The 22,176-nt window shown below is 31.4% G+C and overlaps 2 protein-coding genes and 1 long non-coding RNA gene across 3 annotated transcripts in view; 1 reads left to right on the top strand and 2 right to left on the bottom strand.

Annotated features, from left to right (window-relative positions):
• LOC140432539 (kinesin-like protein KIF23) overlaps window positions 1-7,077 on the top strand; it is a 28,033-nt gene extending 20,956 nt beyond the window's left edge. The window contains exon 3 of the mRNA XM_072520490.1: window positions 2,815-7,077. Within this exon, the coding sequence (XP_072376591.1) occupies window positions 2,815-3,021 (207 nt within the window). The 3' untranslated portion in view covers window positions 3,022-7,077. The remainder of the gene's footprint in view (window positions 1-2,814) is intronic.
• A 7,590-nt stretch (window positions 7,078-14,667) lies between these two features.
• On the bottom strand, window positions 14,668-15,649 carry RpS20 (ribosomal protein S20). The gene is made up of 2 exons (XM_072531855.1): window positions 15,532-15,649; window positions 14,668-15,086 (listed from the first exon to the last, which is right to left on the bottom strand). Exons 1-2 carry the CDS (start codon window positions 15,532-15,534, stop codon window positions 14,724-14,726), a joined length of 366 nt encoding a protein of 121 aa, XP_072387956.1. The 5' UTR covers window positions 15,535-15,649; the 3' UTR covers window positions 14,668-14,723.
• A 3,354-nt stretch (window positions 15,650-19,003) lies between these two features.
• On the bottom strand, window positions 19,004-21,558 carry LOC140432538 (uncharacterized). The gene is made up of 2 exons (XR_011949814.1): window positions 21,353-21,558; window positions 19,004-20,973 (listed from the first exon to the last, which is right to left on the bottom strand). It is a non-coding gene; the product is annotated as an uncharacterized lncRNA (long non-coding RNA).
• Between the last annotated feature and the right edge of the window lie 618 nt (window positions 21,559-22,176).

Here is a 22,176-nt window from a genome sequence, read left to right as displayed (position 1 = left end):
ATCCAACCAGGTCAACAACAATTGGAGAAGCCTTCGACAATAGCTCCGTTTCATAGCCTCTAAAACTCCTTGGTCCACACTATGAATGAGTGATGCGACGTTTGGTGGCAAGAAAACACCTTTTGTCAACGCTAGCCAACGAACTTGCATCTGGATGAGATGGCGCGTTGTCCAAAAAAAGAAAAACTTTTCTTAGTAGGTTTTTCTTTTTTAAGTATTCCTCAACAACGCAAACTAACTCATCAAAAAACCAATTTTTAAAAATTTGGAAATTCATCCACGTACTACGTTGATTCCTGTACATGATGGGTAGGCAGTTTACTTGAATATACTTGATCTCCCTCTACAAGCTAATTTATTACATAATTTGTTCTATTCAATTACTACTTCGGTTAATCCAGAGGCTCGGTTAGTCGGGACTCGGATAATCGCGAGTCTATTATACATACATAGGATAGATAACAGATAAACCATAATTCCGGCAACATGGTGACCGCTGCTTCAGCAACCTACCACCCCAACCCATCCCGCTCAGACCGTTTCGGCGCATACCGTTCCCGCGCATACGGAGAGTACAAAAATGGCTACTTTAGCTAAGTAGCTTAAATACATATTGCCTTTTTTAAAATGCCATTGTCTATTTAATTTTGACAGAAAAACGTGTAGGTACTAGCAAACAAAATGCCTTTACAGTATATCGTTCCTGATTGTATTCATCAATTATTAACTACATATAATATGAATTTGGAAATAATTTACCTGGATTGTCGAATACAGAATCAAAATGGCAGTTAATAAGCAAACTATGCAGCAAATTAATCTTAGATCCCATCTTAACAACAACATTTTGTAAGTCCTGGTAAACATTAGTCATTTCATCGAGAAATTCCAAGTTAAAAGCACCGGATGCCTTCTGAATGTCTAATTCTTTCACATGGTTTTCGTTGACATTCTGTATGATACTGTCAATTTCATGTTTTAACAGGTTGACTGCCAGAACTTCGTTTTTGTAACTGCATGCAATCCGAGGGCCGATTTTTGTTAAATTTTTTAAAACGTATGCCCTTTCTGCTATAAAAGTGTCTGTGTGTTTGCGTTCTTCTATTTTTAACGCTAATGGTAGTTGTTTTTCGATAAATATTACTTATGAAAATACTATAAGAATTAAACATAGGAGTCCTAAGAAGTGGACCTAGGCATAGGACGATGGAATTTTGACTTTTCATATTTGTTTTTTGTGAAGATTCTGGTCGGTGCTTTTTCGTTGAATCTGTTAGTGTGTAATCTTAAGCTACACAGGGTAAGACCGGCCATCACTCGACACTGAGGAGTAGGCAAATTGAGAATTCAGTGCCGTTTCTCGGTTGTCCTTGCGCCGAGCTTTTGCGACATCTTATCTGATGTCTTCTTCAGGGCTTCCGAGGTCTCAGTCTCCCGAGCCCCCAGACACTACTAGACTGAGCACTAATCAATGCATGACTGCTACTGACGACAAGATTTTGACTAAAAGGTGGAGCGGATGATATTTTCTTTATGAGAGGTCTTCATGTCGAAGGTAACCGGCTGCCGACATCTCTTTTATTGAGACAATTTGGCCTTTTTTCAATTTCTATGGCTTTTCGGAAAATTTTCGGTTTATATAAGCGGATGGGGGCTATGGTTCTGGAGTTTTCAAAATCAATTTTGCGACCTGTATAAAGATGGTGTTGACCTAGAGCTGAAATTAAATCGGAATTGCGAACTGAAATGAAATGTTCATAAATACTATTTTGGATTCTACGATTTGTTTGGTCTATATAAGATCGGGAGCAGTCTGCACAAGGAATTTCATAAACTCCGTGCTGTTCATTTGAAATGTTGTCTTTGATTAATCGGACAAGAGATGAAAGTTTTTGTTTGTAGTCTAAATATTATCTTTATTGAAACAGAGTGATGAAAACCTTGGGATTGGTTTTTCTTTATTATAACGTCGAGAAATAATAGGGATAAATCAGTTTCCACCTCCATCGTGAACTAGATACTATGATGTATACCATTCAGATGGGTTTAAAAAGGCTCCAAAGCATCCCTGTCGTGGGATATATATTTTCCTGAATTTCCCTCATGATTTAATATGTAATCACTAATAGGAGAATTTTACTGTCATCATTTCATGTGGTTGTCTTTTTAAAGACGAATCACATGCTAGGATTTTTCTGACAGGTATTCCAAAGTTAAAGTTGATTTCATGTAATCGAATGAACTATCTTACAATAAAGTCGTCCCAGGAACTCAACTCAGCAATATTGGCAATATCATTTTAAAGTTGTCTACTTTAAAATGTATAATATATGTCTGAATTGCCAATATGGATGAGTCAGATAAAATTGAATTATTAGAAGAATTTTTCACAAAAACAAAATTTGTTTATTTTAGTAATGTTTTGTATTTTCAGAACTATTTCCGATGTGGAAATCGAAACTTCAAAAATAAACTTATTTTAAACTTAAATTGTGGTTTATTCCCAACGAAAATAGATTTTCTTTATTTTTATTGTTAGTAAAAAATATTGAATGATGCCCATATTTTGTTGAGAAAATAAAACATAATTATATATGTTCTTACTATAGATCTTATGGAAGTAAAGCATAAAATTGCAAATTTGTATAAATCTAAACAATTTTGTGGTATCATGTATCATCGCTACATTGCTTGCGCAAAGAATGTTTAATACCTTTTTTTTTTTAAGTTCTTTTTTATTTTGTGATAGTGTACGTAGTACGCTATACATAGACATAGTAACGCATTATTATAACAGTATGTATATATTTTTAGATTCGGGAAAAAGGAACCGTTGAATCATTTCTAGAAACGACTTACCCGTCATCTAGAAAACGCAAATCTAATTTGGTATTGGAAGACGTAAGTAACAAACATCGTGCCTTAACAAAAAAGACAGAAATTGGAATAGTACTAATAAATAATAGCCCCAATAAAACTGTAAATCCAAAGCAAAATAAAGTTCCTTCTCAAGTAGAGTAAAAGACTTTAAAATATTTTAATGTGATCGATTGTAGACTGTGAAACGGTATAGTAGTATTTTCTAAAATATCACTGATTGTGTTAGTCAATGTTAGTTTCACAAAACTTCATTAATTTTGCACTAATATTATTATAACTGTAATTTAGTTAGACCAGTTTAGAATTATCGACGCTTTGCGAATCTTCGTTTTTATTAAGTTATTATTCTTATCAGATTTAGCCATACGGCTCTCACTCCCTCTAAGGGGAAAAGTCACTGATCCCAGATACCTACGGTATCAAAAGAATATAGCTCTGATGGGACTCTTTCCGTGTTATGGAGCTCTAGGTGACCCTACTAGTATCTCTCAAAAATGTTCGTACCCATCTAGACGTCGAGAGTAGTACAGCTTTCTGCATGGTTTTATAGAGATGTTCATTCAGACCCAGCATTTTTATGTTTTCTACGAGGTTTTTCGGAATGACTCCAGTAGTAGAAACAATTATAGGTATTGTCTGGGTACTTTTCAATCTTTATTGTCTCTTTATTTGTATTTCCAGATATCCTTACTTAACGTCAAGGTATTGATACTCATAAGAATGGTATAATTACTGATTGAATGATTTGAACTTGTAAAAAATTAAATTAACCATATTTTCGTAACACAATGGTTTATCAATACAAAAATTGGTTCTAATAAAATCAAAAAATGCTACACGTAAAAGCTACCTTTTTGGACTTTGGTCTTTGTTTATTAAAAATAGGGTCGATCATTAATTTCATTCATGTCGATATTCGTACAAAATATAGCAGTTCTACTATATTTTTTATTTTTTCTTACTTCAATTTCTACGTTCTTATTTTAAACAGTAAATATAATAAATAAATATAATATATAATAACAGCGAAGATTTTAGAAAATACTACATGCATTTATTAATATAACCTTAGGATATAATAAGTGATAAATGAATATTTAAACCTTGTTACATAGCTTTATATTTTAACCAAATCAAAATATTCCAACCAAAATATATCAAATAATCTTATCTTAAAATTGAATCAATTTAATACTGAAGTTACGGTTTCGAAATTTTGTCTTATTCCAATATTACAACGCAACAATTTATGATATAATGATCTTATACTAGAAAAACAGGTCCAATCTATTAAATGATAGTCGTATTTTACACTAGGGTGCTTTTAAAATAAATTTCTAATAATACAAACTTGCAAATACCTATAAGACTCATTTTATTGTACTTAATTTGCCGTGAATAAAAATTCTAATGTTACTCTGCCATAACAGTAGGCAAGTTTAACCATTTGTTTAGTATTTTCCCAGCAAATTCATTTCAATTTAAGACTGTATGTGCATTAATTGTTCATAAATACTATTTTGGATTCTACGATTTGTTTGATCTATATAAGATCGGGCTACATCATACATATCGATTATAGCTATAGTTATATATACAGTTTTTCATATAAAAATGATTGCACATCATTCAAGACGACGTCAGAACCCCTCAGCGTTGCCAAAACATTAGAATAGTTAGTGAAGAATTTTTAAAATGTCAACTATTTGTCAAACTATTATATTAACAGTAAATACACTTAGTTTTAAGACTACTGCAACACACTAAAATACATAAGAACACATTTTAATAAAATTATATATTCTAAATTTTAAACTTACCTCTTTTAGAGCATTAATAGTAAAAACATCCCGCCATTATTTCTTGTTCAAAATAATCTATCTTATATGAAAGTTTATCAGCTTTCTACAGACTATTTAATTGTTTTTGCATAGCACAATCACAATACACAACAATAATTAGTTTTTAAAGCTATTAATCTAAAATTAATATGTATTTATAAATACAATTTATTAATATATAATATATGATCAAACTGTGTAAGAAATCAAAACATAAACAAAATTCTTACTCTAAAAAAGCGGCAACACTTTAAACAATTTTGCCACACGCTAAACTGTCATTAAAATTTGAAGTATTCCCATATCAGTTGCGTACAATTGTCTAATATATTTAATTAAAATTATTATTTTGTGGAATATTAGACTTGCAGAGTTATTTCATAAAATTTATATTAATAATAATAACAAATGTTTTTGGTTATTTAAGCAATATAATTCTAAAACTCCCAATATAATGATGATTACATTTTTCTGATTATTATACCATGTTGACGCCTATGAAAGATCGAGCAGTTCCGTATGGGTTTCGTATTATTAGCTGTGTTAGGGAAATTTGAACTCTAATGTTGACGTTCTGGAAATTTTAAATATAAGTGACGTCACTTTATATAAATTCTGGCGTGCAACGTTTTTACTTTGAAAAATGGTATATATGATATTACAGATATAGAGATAAGGATACAATGGGGCAATGTTCCGTAAGCAGTTTTTCAAATTGTAATGACAATTTTGAATCACAAATAAAATTATTAAAACGGATAATAGTGGCCAATATTACCCATAGTTGACGCGAGTAATTATGTCTAAGATCTGCTATTATACCAAATAAGAACATTCGCCCTCTGTCCAATGTCACTACAGCCAAAATCGGGCCTTGACCTCCCCAAGTATCCGCCTCCAAGAACCCCTTTTCTCGGCTATTTCCCTCCAGTTATCCACCCTCAATATCCCTCAAGCATTGGTTCTCACTTCGTCTATCCACCTCTTCATTAATCTTCCTATTGGCCGATGTCCCACCATAGTTCCACCAAGCGTTCTGTCATTATTCATTGTTATATGCGCAATCTAAGTATTTGTTCATAATTTGCTATAGAGGGTTCTTTGTAATATTGATATAACTCGTGGTTGAACCTTATTCTTCACATATCATTGTCGTAAATGATGAGTCCCAACAGCCTGCTCAATATCTATTTTTGAAAATTACTAATATGGTTTATTGTTTTTACTGTCACGGTCCATGTTTCTGCGCCATATGTGCCTTTTGGTCATTATGATGATTTTATATGTTTTGAACTTTAATTGTCTTTGGATCCAAACAACTGCAACGGAGAGAAGTATACTGTTAGCAAGTATTATCCCTCTACCTATTGTCTCCTCTGTCTATTTTTATGCACGTTAACGACTAGACCTAGTTCTTTCGCATGTTCTTCAAGCTCCAAATAAGGTTCTGTGATGTGTCTTACTAACCATCCCATCTAGTTTGCATCGTCTGAGTACTGTAACATATCAAACGATGGACAGTGTTTGAGGCTCACAAAATGAACGAGGCCACGTTGCTCAGAGTCGGAACATGTGGAGGTGGTGCTTTACGGTCTACCCGTGGTCACCATTCTAATATTGTTCCAGTCCATCTGTCGTATGGTGTTCTTGCATGGCCTATCTTTCTCCATTTTATTGTAGTTACATGTTTCAGTATGTCTTTGACATTCTTTATATAAATGAGAACCATTAAAACACTCAAGATAAAGAATAATCATAGAATATAATAATACAAATCTTGAAAATTTAAAATTGGAGAAATATTTTGAAAGATTCCAAGTATGTGTTATTTCAGACAGTGCAATGTAACATATACCTAACTTAAAACAGTTATTGAAAGAGATCTTTTTGTATATTTTGGTTCATTAATTTTAATCTAAGACTAGTCTCAATATATTGTCTTTTTGTAGATGAATAGGGATATTTAAATTTTTATATGTTATGGCTTTTATTTTTGTTGATGCTTAGATGAACCGTTGTTCATATCTTATATTTTTTATTTATTAGAAGTTGCTAGTCGTGTATATTAAACAGCTTTTATATTTACTGTAATTTTTTATTTTTACATCATATACTCAGGGGAATAAGCCCCGAAAGAAACACATAAATGAAAAACAGCAACTTTTCAGAAAAACGTAAAAACGGAGTGATTCCTACATGATGAAGCACCCTTTAATAAAATTTTGTAACTTACCGTGATTTAATGTATTACATATATCTTATAGAAAATCAATTACATATATACATTTTTCTTTAGTTTTGAATGACTTATTCCATTTATCACCTACATTGAGTAAATTAAAAACCATATACAGTCCATCTAATTTACAAACCGTTGCACGTCATTATCTACGTCAGACATCGAAGTTAACATAGTTGCCAAAGTATAAAAAAATCCTGATTCCATTTTAAATCAAATAGGTCACATAATTATTATTATACTCTACAACGAATTTAAATTTTTACGTGATATTTTTGAAATAAAACACACTAATTTTGTTCTAATAAGAACAGATTTTATTAAATGGGTAAAAATATTCAAGACATAAAACAAGAGGTATTCACTTTAAAATTTAAAATAATAAAGTACAAAAAGTGTCAACACCGCAACTGTCAAATAAGTGTTACCAATTTATGCCAAAATTTCAGCTTCGTTCGATTACAGTTACAGTGTGTTCCGAACAAATGTTCTTCATAAAAACGCTTTATAATGCATTTATACAAATTAAATGAAACATATTGTTGTCTATTTCTTTAAGTTAACATTAATAGAAATCTTTAAATATCAGTTCTACGCGTATATAATAAAATATGTCTAGTGGCTGTAATGCCAGTGTACTCGGCAAAGTGATTCTAAAAAAGAACACACCTATCGCCTAAATATTTCGTGTTGGTATAATGTGACGTCACGGGCTATGACGCCGATGACGTGCAATGGTATGTAAATTAGATGAAGTATATAAAGACTGATAAGTAATTGCGATAAGTAAGCGACGAACGTAGTTGGCCTCAAATAGTGGCTTTAAAATTTAATTCCAATCACTTGAAAAGCAAGTGATTTGATTTTATCAACTTTATGTTCAGTGGGAATGTTAGATTTTGTTCTATTAAAGACAAATGAAATGAATATATTCAAAAATCTATGGAATGACACCAAACACGACCCCCCAGAGCAAGGAGGGGCAACACTAGCGCATTTTCTCTGAAATCAACCGCTGTGCTTGGAAAGAACTGAATTGAATTCTTAATGATTAATAAATAATTAATAGACGTGGTTTGATGACAATATTGAAAGAAAAACTGGTTATACAAAATAAAACTATTTACGTCTGTCACACTTAATTTCTAGAGATGAACTGGTCACTGCTGTGTCCCTTGACTGGTTTTTTTACTCGTTCGGTGGAGGAGTGAAGGGCAACACACATCAGAGATGGCGCTACACAAATTGCTCGAACATGCTCCCCACATTGAAAGGCTTCTTTCAATCATCTAGAGGGAGTGGGCATATTTTGTTGAATTCACGTTTGATGATGCCAGTGGAAGTTTTAATTGACGCTACTCGAACAATATTGTCCTTTGATGTACACTGATTATTCGGCCTAGTTGCCAATTGGTTGGATTGGTGTTGTCGTCCTTTATAAGGACTAAGGCTCCGTCTGTGAGAGAATCTTTATTTTTCTTCCAGCGTCCCTTGACTTGTAGCTGGGTAATGTATTCAGTTTTCCATCTTGTCCAAACGCTTTGGCACATCTGCTGGATGAGTTGGTATCGGTTTAGTCTATTGACCTTTATAATAATAATAATAATAATAATAATAATTTATTCATCCTGAAAGATCATTTACATGATATAGAATAAGTCGAATAAAAAATATAAAATACTTATAAAACATCAAAATTTCAGAATTACAAGATAAAAAGTACATAGGATTAATTATTCACATCACCCAGATATTCACTTACACTGTAGAAACAATTTTGCAATAGAAAACATTTTAATTTACTTCGAAATTTATTTAAATTCGTTTCAGATTTAATACTGTTGGAAAGATGATTGAAAAGTCTTATACCAATATAATACTGGGATTTTTCAAATCGTGTTGTATTATGTTTTGGTACTCCGATGAAGTCATTTTGCCTAGTTGAGTACTGGTGATAATCAGAGTTTAAATGAAAAGAAGTTATACTGGCTTTTATATGTAGTATACATTTAAAAATATATATAGAAGGTACTGTTAAAATGTTGTATTTTTTAAAATATTGTCGACATGAATGCCTATATGGTAAATTAAAAATTAACCGAATTATCCTTTTCTGAGAGACAAACACTCTTGCAGCATTCACAGCACTACCCCAAAGATTTATATTAAAGGCCAAGTGAGAATAAACAATTGCATAATAAACATTCAATAACTGTTCGTTTTTAAGGAAACTTTTTAATTGCAATATTGCGTGATAACTACTATTTATTCTTTTGCAAACATGAATAATTTGAGATTCCCAGCTCATGTTACTATCAAGATACAAACCTAAAAGTTTGGTGGAAGTTGTAGAATGAACCAGGCTATCATTTACTTTTATAGAAAACTGGTAACTTGAATTTGATCTATAGTAGAATTGCATGCTTGTGGTTTTTTTAGCATTAACAATCAAAGCATTTTTTTTACACCACTCTGTAAAATCCTCTGATATAACAGTTGAACAGTTAATTCCTCGGCACTTGAAGCAGATGTAGCAATAGTTGTGTCATCTGCATACATAAATTGTTATTTGAACTGACATATGTGGGCATATCATTAATATAGCATAGGAATATTAGGTAATGGCCCCAATATTGAACCCTGAGGAACCCCATTATCAATATCACCATAATGTGATCGTGAGTCACTAAGTTTAACGAGGATCTTCCTAGAATGTAAATAAGATAACAGCCATAATGAGAACTGACCCCTAAAACCAAGATTTTTTAACTTCTCTATAGCAACACTTACGTTTATGGTATCAACTGCTTTTGAGAGATCAAAGAAAAGTGCTCTCACAAAATCTCTCCGATCCAGTGCGATGTGAATGAAACTAAGCAATTTAGTGGTAGCACTCTCTGTTGATCTTCAGGTAGAAATACGTGTTGGTTGGAACATAATATATTGTATTTACTAAGGAAACTATACATTCTTTTGTATACACATTTCTCATAAATTTTGCCCAAAATAGTAGGAACTGTAACTAGCCTGTACTTATCTAAAACTGAATTATCTCCACTCTTAAATATTGGAGTTACAACTCCTATTTTCAAGCTATGTGGAAAAACACCCTGTTCTACTGATAAATTTATTAAGTTTGCAAAGTGGTTGCGCTATATATTCACTAAGGTAACTTATGTATCCTAGTTATTTTCATTTTTAAAAGTCAGCTTTTATATTTCAGAATTTTCCTGAAAATGCTGGCCGCTTTAAACCAACATTTAATGAAGAACAACTAAATCAACTTGAAAAATATGTGATAGATATAGATAAACGGGCATTTGGATTAACCACGGATCAGTTTAGAAAAATTGCTTTCGACTTTGCCGTTCATTGCGGTCTTGCTGATAGATTTAATACTACAAAGAAAATGGTTGGTAAAGACTTTGTCTCAATCCTTTATGAAGAAATTTAATCAATCTCTCCGTAAACCAGAAGCAACTTTCGCTGCTAGATTAATAGCTTTTAATAAAGTTAATGTGGAAACTTTCTTTAAGGTATACAAAGAATTGCATCAAAAATATTCATATTCTGCTAATCAAATTTACAATATTGATGAAACCGGTTTTTCTTCAGTACCTACCAACGATCCTAAAATATTAACCCCAAGAGGCAACCGTCGAGTTGTGAAAATTTCTTCGGCAGAAAGAGGAGTTAACGTGACTGCTGTTTGTGGCATGAATGCCGTTGGAAATTTTATACCACCGTTCCTAATATCTCCAACAGTAAAAATGCAACCAGCTCTTAAAAATGGAGTGTCCGAAGGGACCATGGCAGTAGCTTATCCTTCTGGATGGATGACTTCTGAAAATTTTGTTAAATATTTGGAACATTTCATTCATCACGCTTGTCCAAGCGAAAACAAACCTGTGTTAGGATAATCACACCAGTCACGTTTCTGTGGAAGTCATTACGCTATGCCGGAAAAATCACATTACTTGGTTTCCTACCGCATACCAGTCATCGTATGCAACCATTGGATGTGTCAATATATGGACCTCTGAAAACAGCATACTCACGAGCTTGCGAAGATTTTTTGATCAGTAATCCGGGTCGTCTTATAACATTGTATGACATTGCAACCCCATTTGGGAAAGCGTACTTAAAAGCAGCAACTGTTTCAAATGCTCTTAGTGGTTTTAGAGCCACTGGCATATATCCTGTTGATAGGCAGGTGTTTGATATACTTGATTTTGAGGCATATTTAACAACAAATAAAGACAAACCAATTTCAACGGAAGTTCCAACTACATCTGCTTTGGAAAATGTATGAGGTCGAAGAGGAAATGCCAGATATTCAAGGAATGTCACCGATATCTGTTTTAAAAGAAACAGTAAAGGTAAACACAAAAAAGACCTTTTCAACAAAAATAAAAAATATGCGACTTCCAGTGATAATCTATTAAAGAAAAGAAAGACTAGAGAACCAGTCCTGCTACTGCCCAAGAAAATGAAACAAAACAATGGTTTGTCTATCCAAAATAAGGGTAAAAATAAAAAGTGTCAGGCTGAAGATTCTGATACGTCCTCTAATGAAGACGGGGAAGAAGAAGACGAAGAAGCTTGCATTTTTTACAACGAGATGTACAAAAACTTTCGATCAGGAAGGTTGGATTCGGTGCAGCAAATATGATGGCTGGGCACATGAAGCTTGTTCAAGCTGTGAAGATGATGATGACACTTTTATATGCGATTTTTGTTTATAGTTTGATTTTTATTTTTTAATACTGTTCATATTGTCATACTGAACCTACTGTATAATATTGTTCAATACTTCATTACATGTTTATAAAAAATAACCTAAGATTTCCATGTACCCCATTTTACCCACCCCTTCTTGAAAAACGAGGTAATTGCACATTTTCAAAAATGTCTATTTCTATCCTTACGTAATTTTTGTTAAATACTCAATATCTGTTTTCTGGTACCTGAAGACACACTTTGACTACATAATTGTGTAAAATATTTTATTTATTACATATTTTCATTTTATGTCACAAAATGTGATGGGGTCCCCATTTTGGGCAACTCTCCCCTACTAAACACGATTATTAGTAGTGATATGCTAAAAATCTTAGACTGGTGCATCATTTGACATTTAATTTTTCAAAAACCAAATTAATTTTTTTTTACGAATGATCTAAACAATATGACTCTGGGCAATGAAGGCATTTGTTCTGACACCGTAAACAAATTTTTAGGTCTCTATATTGATAATAAACTTAAATTTGAGCAACACACTGTATGTTTAAGCAAAAATATATCATCGGGTTGTTTTGCGGTCAAATCAGTTGCTCACCATTAAGATTTCAAGATTGCAAAAAGTGTTTATGTGGCCCTGATTGAATCTAATTTGAAATACGGTATTGCCTTTTGGGGTAGCTGCATTATTTCAGTAGACATTTTATGCTACAAAAGAGAGCACTAAGATATTTATGCAAGGTCAAGTTTGGTACATCATGCAGGCCTCTGTTCCATAAACGTGGTATCTTAACACTTCCTTGCATGTATATCCTTGAATCAGCGTGCTTAATTTTTTAAAAAACAAAGAGGATATTTGGACGGATTCCGCTTATAACACTTGTCTAAATTATTTTATTCCACTTCCAATGCCCTCTTCTACATTAATTAAAAAATCATTTAAGTATTTACACTGTTAAGAAAGTGTTTAATCACCTACCACTCGATATAAGATCCTGAAGCAATATTTTTGTATTCCGAAGAGCAATCAAGAAGTTTGTATTATCTAAATGTATAGAGGAATTTTTTGAGGGTAGTTGCGCTAATTGATATATTTGTTTTTCTAATTATGGAAATTTTGTAATTAGTATTTTATTGTATCTTGTGTCTTGTTTGTACTATACCATGTGTTTTATAAATAATGTAATCTCATTTTAAAAACAATAAATTTCTCTCTCTCTCTAATATTCAAAGGCAATGTGACCAGGTACAATATCTGACTGTTATGCAAATTAGTAATTAGAAAGTCAATATCGGCAAAACCAGCTTATTCAAATTATAGGTACCTACCTATTATCTTAATCTTTTCGCTACTTCCAATACTACCTTGGTGGAATGTCCTTTTTCTCCTATTGCCGGGTCCGAAGCGCCTGTGTAGACTACGATGTTTTGGATAATACCAGAAAGTTCTGTTATAATATACAGTTTGATGCCGAATTTATTCTTTTTCTGCTTAAGATACTGCTTAAAGCCAAGTTTGCCCTTTCATGGTACCATGTAGAAAGTGTAAGCCTCTCAAGATTAGCAGCAAACGATCTCTGTTCATGTTTTGGGAAAAACATTTCAGGTTAAATAATGGATCTGTTTTTGAGTAATCTTCCAATTTTGACACGCGTATGGTACCAGTATGGAAAATTAATCCAAAAATTCTGGTATGGAAAGCGGTTTCCATCTAGAAATCCGGCTATGTTCCCGAGCACTAACTTCGGACATAAATGTTTGTTCAGCATAATAATTGGTTTCATCTACCACCATATTCAAAAACTCATTGAATATCATTCGAAAATAGTCTAATGGTTTAGAGTTTTCTGGAGGATCTATCAAAAGTCCGTTATTTCTGGTAACAGGAAATCTCTGCATTTCCAAAACCTCATTTGTCCAATGTTCAGCAGTGTTTTCTTCTCCTATATCAGCCATACTTTGATTAATATCATCCATTTCAGTAAATATTTCATCATATGTACAACAATAAAATATTTACCATTTTATTTGGGAATAAAGCAACAATTTAGGTTTAAAATTAAATTCTGACGAATATTCTTAAAAAGTTGATTTCATGTAATTGAATGAACTATCTTACAATAAAGTCCTCCCAGATAAAATTAAATTATTAGAATTTTTTTACCAAGCAACAAAAAGAAAATTTGTTTAATTTTTCAATGTTTTGTATTTTGATAAAGATTTCGGAAGTGGAATTAAAAACGTCCAATAAATTTAATGTCAAACCTAAATTGTGACTTTATTCCCAAATAAAATAGTAAATTACATAATATACTACAAACAATAAAATATTCCTAAAGCTTATTACTGACAGAGAGCTATACTATAATCTACATTATATCTCATATCGCTCACTCATTACTATAGTGAGTGATATGAAATTTAATATATTTATGAGATAGAATATATATTATAGTATACTTCCCCGTCAATTGTTTTTAGGTTTCTTAATTCCTGAAGGGTTGTTCATCCACATCCACGGGTAAACAAACACGCTCATCAGAATACAACATTCTTACTCAAGCGCTAAAAGAATACTGACGCATCTTAATTCAGGACACCCATCTACTCAAATCTGAGTTATGAGCATACAAAGATAAACACAGCTGACTCAGATCCGAGCCATGAGCAGTGAACGAGTTAATACATGATTCAGTATAAGCTTAATTTTAACTTCTGTATCACCTCAAGAACTTCCTTTATTTCTTACCACACTATTCCTACGTTTCTGTCTTTTATGGTATATCTGTTCCTTGACCTATATCGTCTACTTTTCCTGTCATTCATTTCACTCCAAAACCTTGTTTGTGGGTGTCATTTCTTGCACTTATTTTGTTAAAGGGAATAGGAACTTACTTACCAATCTGGTAATGTGCCTAAGAAAAAGGAAAAAGTAATGTTTTTTTTTTTGTAAATAAAACACTTACATTAAGAACACTTTTTATTACTTAGAAAGTAACATTTTGTATCTTAGAAAAATATATTTAAGCATCTGCAATTGTAACTTCAACTTCTACACCAGGTTCAATGTTGATAGAAGTGATTTGTTTGACAATTTCTGATGGGGAATGTAAGTCGATAACCCTCTTATGAATTCTCATTTGGAATCTATCCCAAGTTTTGGAACCTTCACCACAAGGTGTCTTACGGGTGGTAATTCTTAGGATCTTGGTTGGCATACGTACTGGTCCCTTTACTTTAAGTTTCTGCCTTTTGGCAGCATCAATTAGGTCTGAACATACTTTTTCCAATGAACGAACATTGCGAGAAGTCAAAGTAATCCTAATGTGGTGGATTGGGGCAGATTCCTGTCCAGGTTTTTCAGGGTTAGCTTTCTCAACCGATGCCTGAAACAAATAATTTTTTAGACTTAATGATCCCTAACTGAAATTTTATGATATGAATGAAAAAAGACTTTCTGGACAATTTCCACTTATCCTTATGTTTTTAACCTTTGAATTGTTCAACAGATGTCAAAAGTAAAATGTACGTGTGGTTGCAAAATAAAAAATTTCAGTGCAATAGAGTTGATTCAGATCAACTTCTTCAAATCTAGACTATTGAAAAGTAATTAAGAAAGCACATTTAACACTTTTGTGTTAAAATTTAGGAGTATACCTTCCTCAAAACTTTAAGAGAAGCTAGTTTAGTGTGTATGTATAAATAAATATTAAAACAATAATTATTAAACATGTGCTCACATAACCTCAACCGTAAAAGAAATGTTTTTAACATAAATACATAAAATAATAATAAAATCTAACCGTTATAGATAGTGTGTAATACACTCACCATTTTAAAATATTTCTGGTCGAGGTAATCAATTTAAGATTGGATAATTGACCAGCGCTGAACCAGAAGCACACACTTCTTTCAACAACAAAATCAAAAAGAAACTTTGGTGGTGGAGCATGGTACAATGAATACACAAGGTATGATATTGCGCATGACATTTGACAGCTGGCCCAGGAGTGTGACGTAGTTAAGATCGCCTGAACCACCTCGAACCCATTATTACAGCTTAACGTACCTACACATTAATTTTGAAATTATGGTTAAAAAGTGATCTAATTTTTTTTTAAATGTTTTGTTTTGGTTATAATTGAATAAAAAATATATTTTCAGTAGCGTAAAACCTTTAGGTACTTCTCTTAGAGATTCAGACAAAATATTTATTTTTGTTTTCATACATATACTAATAATATAAATACTCTTTTTGTATGCAAATCCCTTGAAATTTAAAAATTTTCTGCAGAGGAAATACTGTGAATAGGTAAATAGTAGTAGATTTGCTTATTCTGATTCACGGTCACTCACTTCCAAGCAGTTTTACTGAAATAAAAAAAAATAGAGTACAATAGAGAAAAATCTGTTTTACAATTCAATATGGTTTTTTAGATGAGTTATAATGAAATTTAGTAAAATAAAAAATATACACATTACTATAACCTACCGATTATTATATGCAAAATTTACTTATCAAACAATATAATAATATGAAAATAAGACACAAATTAGTTCAAACGCAAAACACAATAAATATCGACTTCAGACGACTTTACACCGGCAAGACAGAAAGCTTGTATAAAAACAAAAGTTCAACAATAATATCGGTTATCAATGGTGACTATTGCAAATTGCAAGTTATGAGATAATAAATATATTTTAAAGTATCTTAATACTGACTGAGTCATCTATTTTATAATAGAAAAATAATTTTGATATATGCTTATATATGTGTCTTTATACAAATGGTGTTTAGTTACTATTTATTTATACTGTATAATACATAGTAGTTACTTGCCATTGTATATCTGGTTTTGTACCTTTTTCAAAGTACGCTGTGCAATTGCTTGTTGCAATAGTGACAATGAAGATAAAATCTTTAGGTTTCATACATTTCCTAAAGATAGCGTGACCAGAAAACTGTGGATTATATCTTGTTGTAGATAGGATAATTTTAATTGTAATACTGCAAGAATTTGTTATACACATTTTAAAACTGAAGATTACCAAAGAAATCTACAACAGGAACTTTTAAATTACGTTTCTAAAAAGGGTCTAAAACTCAAACCTGAGGCAGTACCTAGTCTTTATTTGCCTAAATCAACATCGGCTACCCTTTTAACCAACCAAAAGAAACGCGTACAAGGAGGCGAACACAGAGAGTCCAAAAAGTATGTTGAGCAGCTTCTTACTACTTCTAGGTCAACGACGTAAGTCTAAATCTTTATTTTTATTAATTATTAGTCATGAAACCTTAATGGTTTTTTCATATCGATTTGTTAAGTAAGAAATTAGCCTCAGCCTGCTATGCAATTTGCAATAAGAACTGTTTCGGAGGAAATCAATTTAGCATCTTCCAAAATAACATATTTTTCTTTGTTAAATCATGTTATCATTATTAAAATATACAATGTTATCATTATTATAAACAATACCAAGATAATTTTATGTGTGAATATTACAAAAATGTCATTTTAAATGTTGTGCAATATTGTGTGCCCTCACTACACTCATATTCGATGGCCAGCTAGCTCATTCGATATAAATAAAGTTGACTTTGTCATTATTTATTTTGATTTTGTGTTTAGTTCAGTAGATATATATACGTACAAATTTTGTGTACCTCCATTACCACTTTTCTGTATCTTTTTAAACATCTGAAATATCGAACTCTGGAGTATAAGTTAATTAACCTGTACCTACGTGTAATAAAAGATAATTAAAACTTGTCTTATAAAGGATATCTATGTTTTATAAAGGATAAATATTATAATAACATAATTTTATCATCTCTTTATAATTACTATAATTAAATTAGCCAAATTATATAAAAAAAACTTAAAATTAAAAGTCTTTCCTATACAACTACATTCAAATGTTGCGGGAATAAGCGATCTTGACTACGTCATGCGCTAAAGCGAACCGATTTTGGAACATTATGTATCATACCTTGTGTATTCATTGTACCATGGTGGTGGAGTATGTGGTGAAGGTGAAAATAGGAACAGAACGAATCATAGAACAACGAATAAGACATATGACAGCAATGAAATTGCTGTCATAGTCAAATATTGCCTAGGTATTGCCTAGTCAAATAGGTATTGCCGTTTTTTATGTTGACAAAAAGGAAGTGATAGAAATTATCTCAGTCTTTGTTCAACACCAAATGGACTTTTTAAGCTTATCAACTATCAATAATAAAAAATATTCAATTTTGATTGATGTGTGTTCGGTTATTCTATGGTACAATTCATGATACTATGGTCTGTCCCAAACCCTTCTTTCAGTGCGTCACTAATTTTGACATAATATAGGATTTTAAGAATGTCGAGAATTATTGCATGTCATTTTAGTTAAATTTGACAGTTGCATGATCGTAATCCCTCTTTTTCTAATTGAAAATAATTTAATAATTTTAATATTAGTCTTTGTTCTTTCTCGATATATCTCGGCATATCTAAAATATTTTTATGACAATAAATACAAAATTAAATTTTCACTGTAAAATGTCTGATAATACTAACCTGGAATGACAATTATTTTATCAGTTGACGTTGTGAAAGTACTGTCAAGATCGAGACCTTCTGCGTCAAATTATATGTATGCGCATCATTGATTGGAAATCTATTTAGCGTATTCTAAACTCCAACCAATTATACATCCGTAAGTGAATTAGCTTTACGATAAATAATTTTCTAAGTTCTATGTATAATAATCACAGACTCACGTTTTTTTCTGTCACTTCTAGCTTAATGTGTTAGAGAGAATTCGATCAACTATGACGCACTGAAAGAAGGGTTTGGGACATAGTATATACCCCCCCTAGTAAGGTAAGTGCCGGAGAAAAAGTGGGGAGAGAGTTTCTAGCGCCAAATAAGTTCGGAATCGGGAACTAAAAATTTAGCGGCAAATTCAAAATGTAGGTTCTGAATTTAAGGCGGGAAATTCAAAAAGGATATACTGAATTTTAGGCGGGAAATTCAAAAAATAAATTTCTGAATTTTAGGCGGGAAATTCAAAATGTTCCGAATATTATATAGAAAACAAATATAGTCATAAAATAATAAATAAAAACTTATTCTATGCCAAAATATATTCTCTGTCCAAAAATGTAGTATACACTTATGCAATTTTGTATACCATAAATGTATAACATATCAGATAGAGACATATGTTTTGGCACAGGAAAAGTTTTTATTTATTATTTTGTGACTATATCTGTTTTCCATTACATTAAAACATCAACATAAAAAACAGATATTCTTAAAAATTTATTTATTTCTGTAATTTATAAAATTTGAGGAATCACAGAGATATAATAAATTATAAAGATCGTCATCACTGCCATTGTGGTGGTCTTCACCTGTATCCACGAAACTAGGCTCCATTCTGAACTTAACCATCTATTCACTGCAACCTGCAAAATGATATATGGAATTACACACAAGCAGCAACCGAAATAAGTAAGCCCTACCTGCGGAGACTTGCATACCCATATGGACATTCAGGCATACAATTCATTGAGGTGAGAAAGATTGGTCCTAGTAAATTAGGGACCACTCCTTCGAGCCCCAATGCTCCCCAGGCTTTCCTCACCCTCCCCCCCATACCACGCTGATGTGCTATGGGAGGCTAGTTTCATCTATATATTTACTGAATAGTGCAGAGCAGCATGAGGCTCTTTAGTCTTGCTATGCTATTTGTATGTTTGTGTATATATATATATATATATATATATATATATATATATATATATATATATATATATATATGTGTGTGTGTGTGTGTGTGTGTGTGTGTGTGTATATGTTAGAGATTTATTATGTATCTAATGTATTTTACACACAAACATATATAAATAAAAAATAAACTATGTTTATGAGTAAAATATGTGCCCATGTATAATTAAAGTAAAATATGTACCTATGTACTACAATGGCGAGTGAAATATCTCATTCATTTACAATTAAAATGTTTTGAAAACCTTTGTAAACAAAGAGTAAGTAACATTCTTTCCAGAACTTACATCAAAGGAGAATTTTTAAATACACAGTGTTCACAAATTATATGCAATTTCTTTGAATTTCATGAATTTGTAACTAAGTATAATTAAAGTAAAATATGTAACTATGTATAATAAAAGGAAAATATGTGATTATGTATAATTAAAGTAAAATATGTAACTATGTACTACAATGGGGAGCGAGACAAGGACATAGCATTTCTCCCAAACTGTTCACCCTTGTTCTATAAGACAAGGTAGATACAGATGAAAGCAATTGTGAAAGACCTAGATTCAGGAGCAGATGGAAAATGTTTGATGATGAAGATATATGTAAAACAATAAAAAGAATTTTAAAGATTCCATATGAGTCCAGTAAATAGAAAACACAATTTTATTTGTTTACAACAAAATGGAAATATGAAACTGTAAACAAGAATGAATAACATACAAATTGTACAGTTTTATACTGGAAATAATTGAATTACACTTATGACCTGTACTTACAAAATTGTTTTCTCCTACTTTCATATTTTCTGTGAGCTACTAATTTCATAGGATCTATCATAGTGTAGTCTGGTTTATTTTTAAGTAAGTTAATAAACTTCTGGTCTCTGCCATTTACAATTGCATTTACACTTTTACACCACATATACAGAGAAAGTCTAACAATAAATTTACATATATTTATACCTGTATTTGAATGGATTTTACAGTTGAATGGTGAAAAATTTAAACAATTCAATTTCAATGAAATCTGTATCCTCTTTCTTTACTCTAAATAACATATTATATTTACATTGCTCACAGGAAACCTTCAATACTTTCTTTGCTACATATCCTGCAACATAGGTTACAGTACACCTTCCCACCTGAGTTCTCATAACATTTGAAACTGAAAGAGGAAGTGAAACATTCACTTCAGGTGCCAAAGGTTTACAACCTGGTAATACCTCACCTGTTAAAAAAAACCTAATGCATCTAATGCTCCCTCACTAACATCATTTTCACAATTGCTTTCAGGTGAATGAAAAGATATAAAATTATTTATAAGCAAAGCTTTGAAAGTGGTTATAGCATCTGGCACACTTACTGAATGAAAAATGTAAAGACATATTTTTATAATATATTACCAAAGAATATAGAATATTTGATATTACCATGTACGTCAATAAACCTTATAGTTTGAGTTTCTTCTTCTTCAATATCTGCTGCATTCTGAGAGCCTGAAATTTAAATACAATATTTTAACAGAACATAACCAATAAATAAATCTGTTGGACTAATAAATAAACAAGTACTAGATATCTTGATCTTTATCATCATCAGAAATGAACCCAAATAATATGTTGCCCAGAAGGCCCATCAAAATTTATAATAATTAACTACAATTAATATTCATAATACTTATATTAAAAATCAAAGTCATATTTGCGGAATACAATTAAGTACAATTAGATTTATAAGTTTTGATGATTTTAAAATATATAAGTAAGATTCATATGATAGGATTAACATTAATTTAAACAATAACAGTTTAAACATACAAAATATTATCTAATTTAAGTTTGCTAACAAACATTTGCTATGAGGTACAGTGCTTACCTATTGCTGGTAAAAATCTTCGTCTGTAAAATGTCTAGAGCAAACAGGAAATTTATTGTAAACAGTAAGAGGTGTATAATTGTTTAATACTCCTCTCTTAATTACTTTCAACCATTCCAACGTGTCCATTTCATTTTTCGGATTTGGAAAACGAAATCTACTGCTTGTGTGGTCCTTACAACCAGGAACACAACATGCAAAGAATATAGACGCTTAGTCTTACAAGTGTGTCTTACAAGTGTGAAATTTGTTTTAAGCAGTTTAATACTACAAGTGACTTGAAAAAACATTTGAGAACTCATACTGGAGAAAAACCTTATAAGTGTGAAATTTGTTTAAAACAATTTAGTGAAGCAAGTACATTAAAAACACATTTAAGAGTGCATACTGGGGAAAAACCTTACACATGTGAAATTTGTTTAAAACAGTTTATTACTAGAAGTAGTTGGAAAAAACATTTGAGAACACATACTGGAGAAAAACCTTATGAGTGTGAAATTTGTTCTAAGCAATTTAGTGAAGCATATAATTTAAAAACACATTTGAGAGTGCATACTGGGGAAAAACCTTACACATGTGAAATTTGTTTAAAACAGTTTGTTACTAGAAGTAGTTGGAAAAAACATTTGAGAACACATACTGGAGAAAAATCTTAAAAGTGTGAAATTTGTTTTAAGTAGTTTTCTAGCAAAAATATATTGAAAATACATTTGAAAGTGCACAGTGAAGAAAACCAAATGTGATTTGTTTTAACAGTTTTCTTTTTAAGTATTTAATATAAAACTTAATAATGAGTTTACACACTGGATAAATGTCTTTTAAAT

The sequence above is a fragment of the Diabrotica undecimpunctata genome, chromosome 1 (assembly GCF_040954645.1).
Source record: "Diabrotica undecimpunctata isolate CICGRU chromosome 1, icDiaUnde3, whole genome shotgun sequence".
Lineage (NCBI taxonomy): Eukaryota > Metazoa > Arthropoda > Insecta > Coleoptera > Chrysomelidae > Diabrotica > Diabrotica undecimpunctata.
Note: the sequence above shows the minus strand (reverse complement) of the source record. Positions and strands in the feature narration are given on the sequence as shown.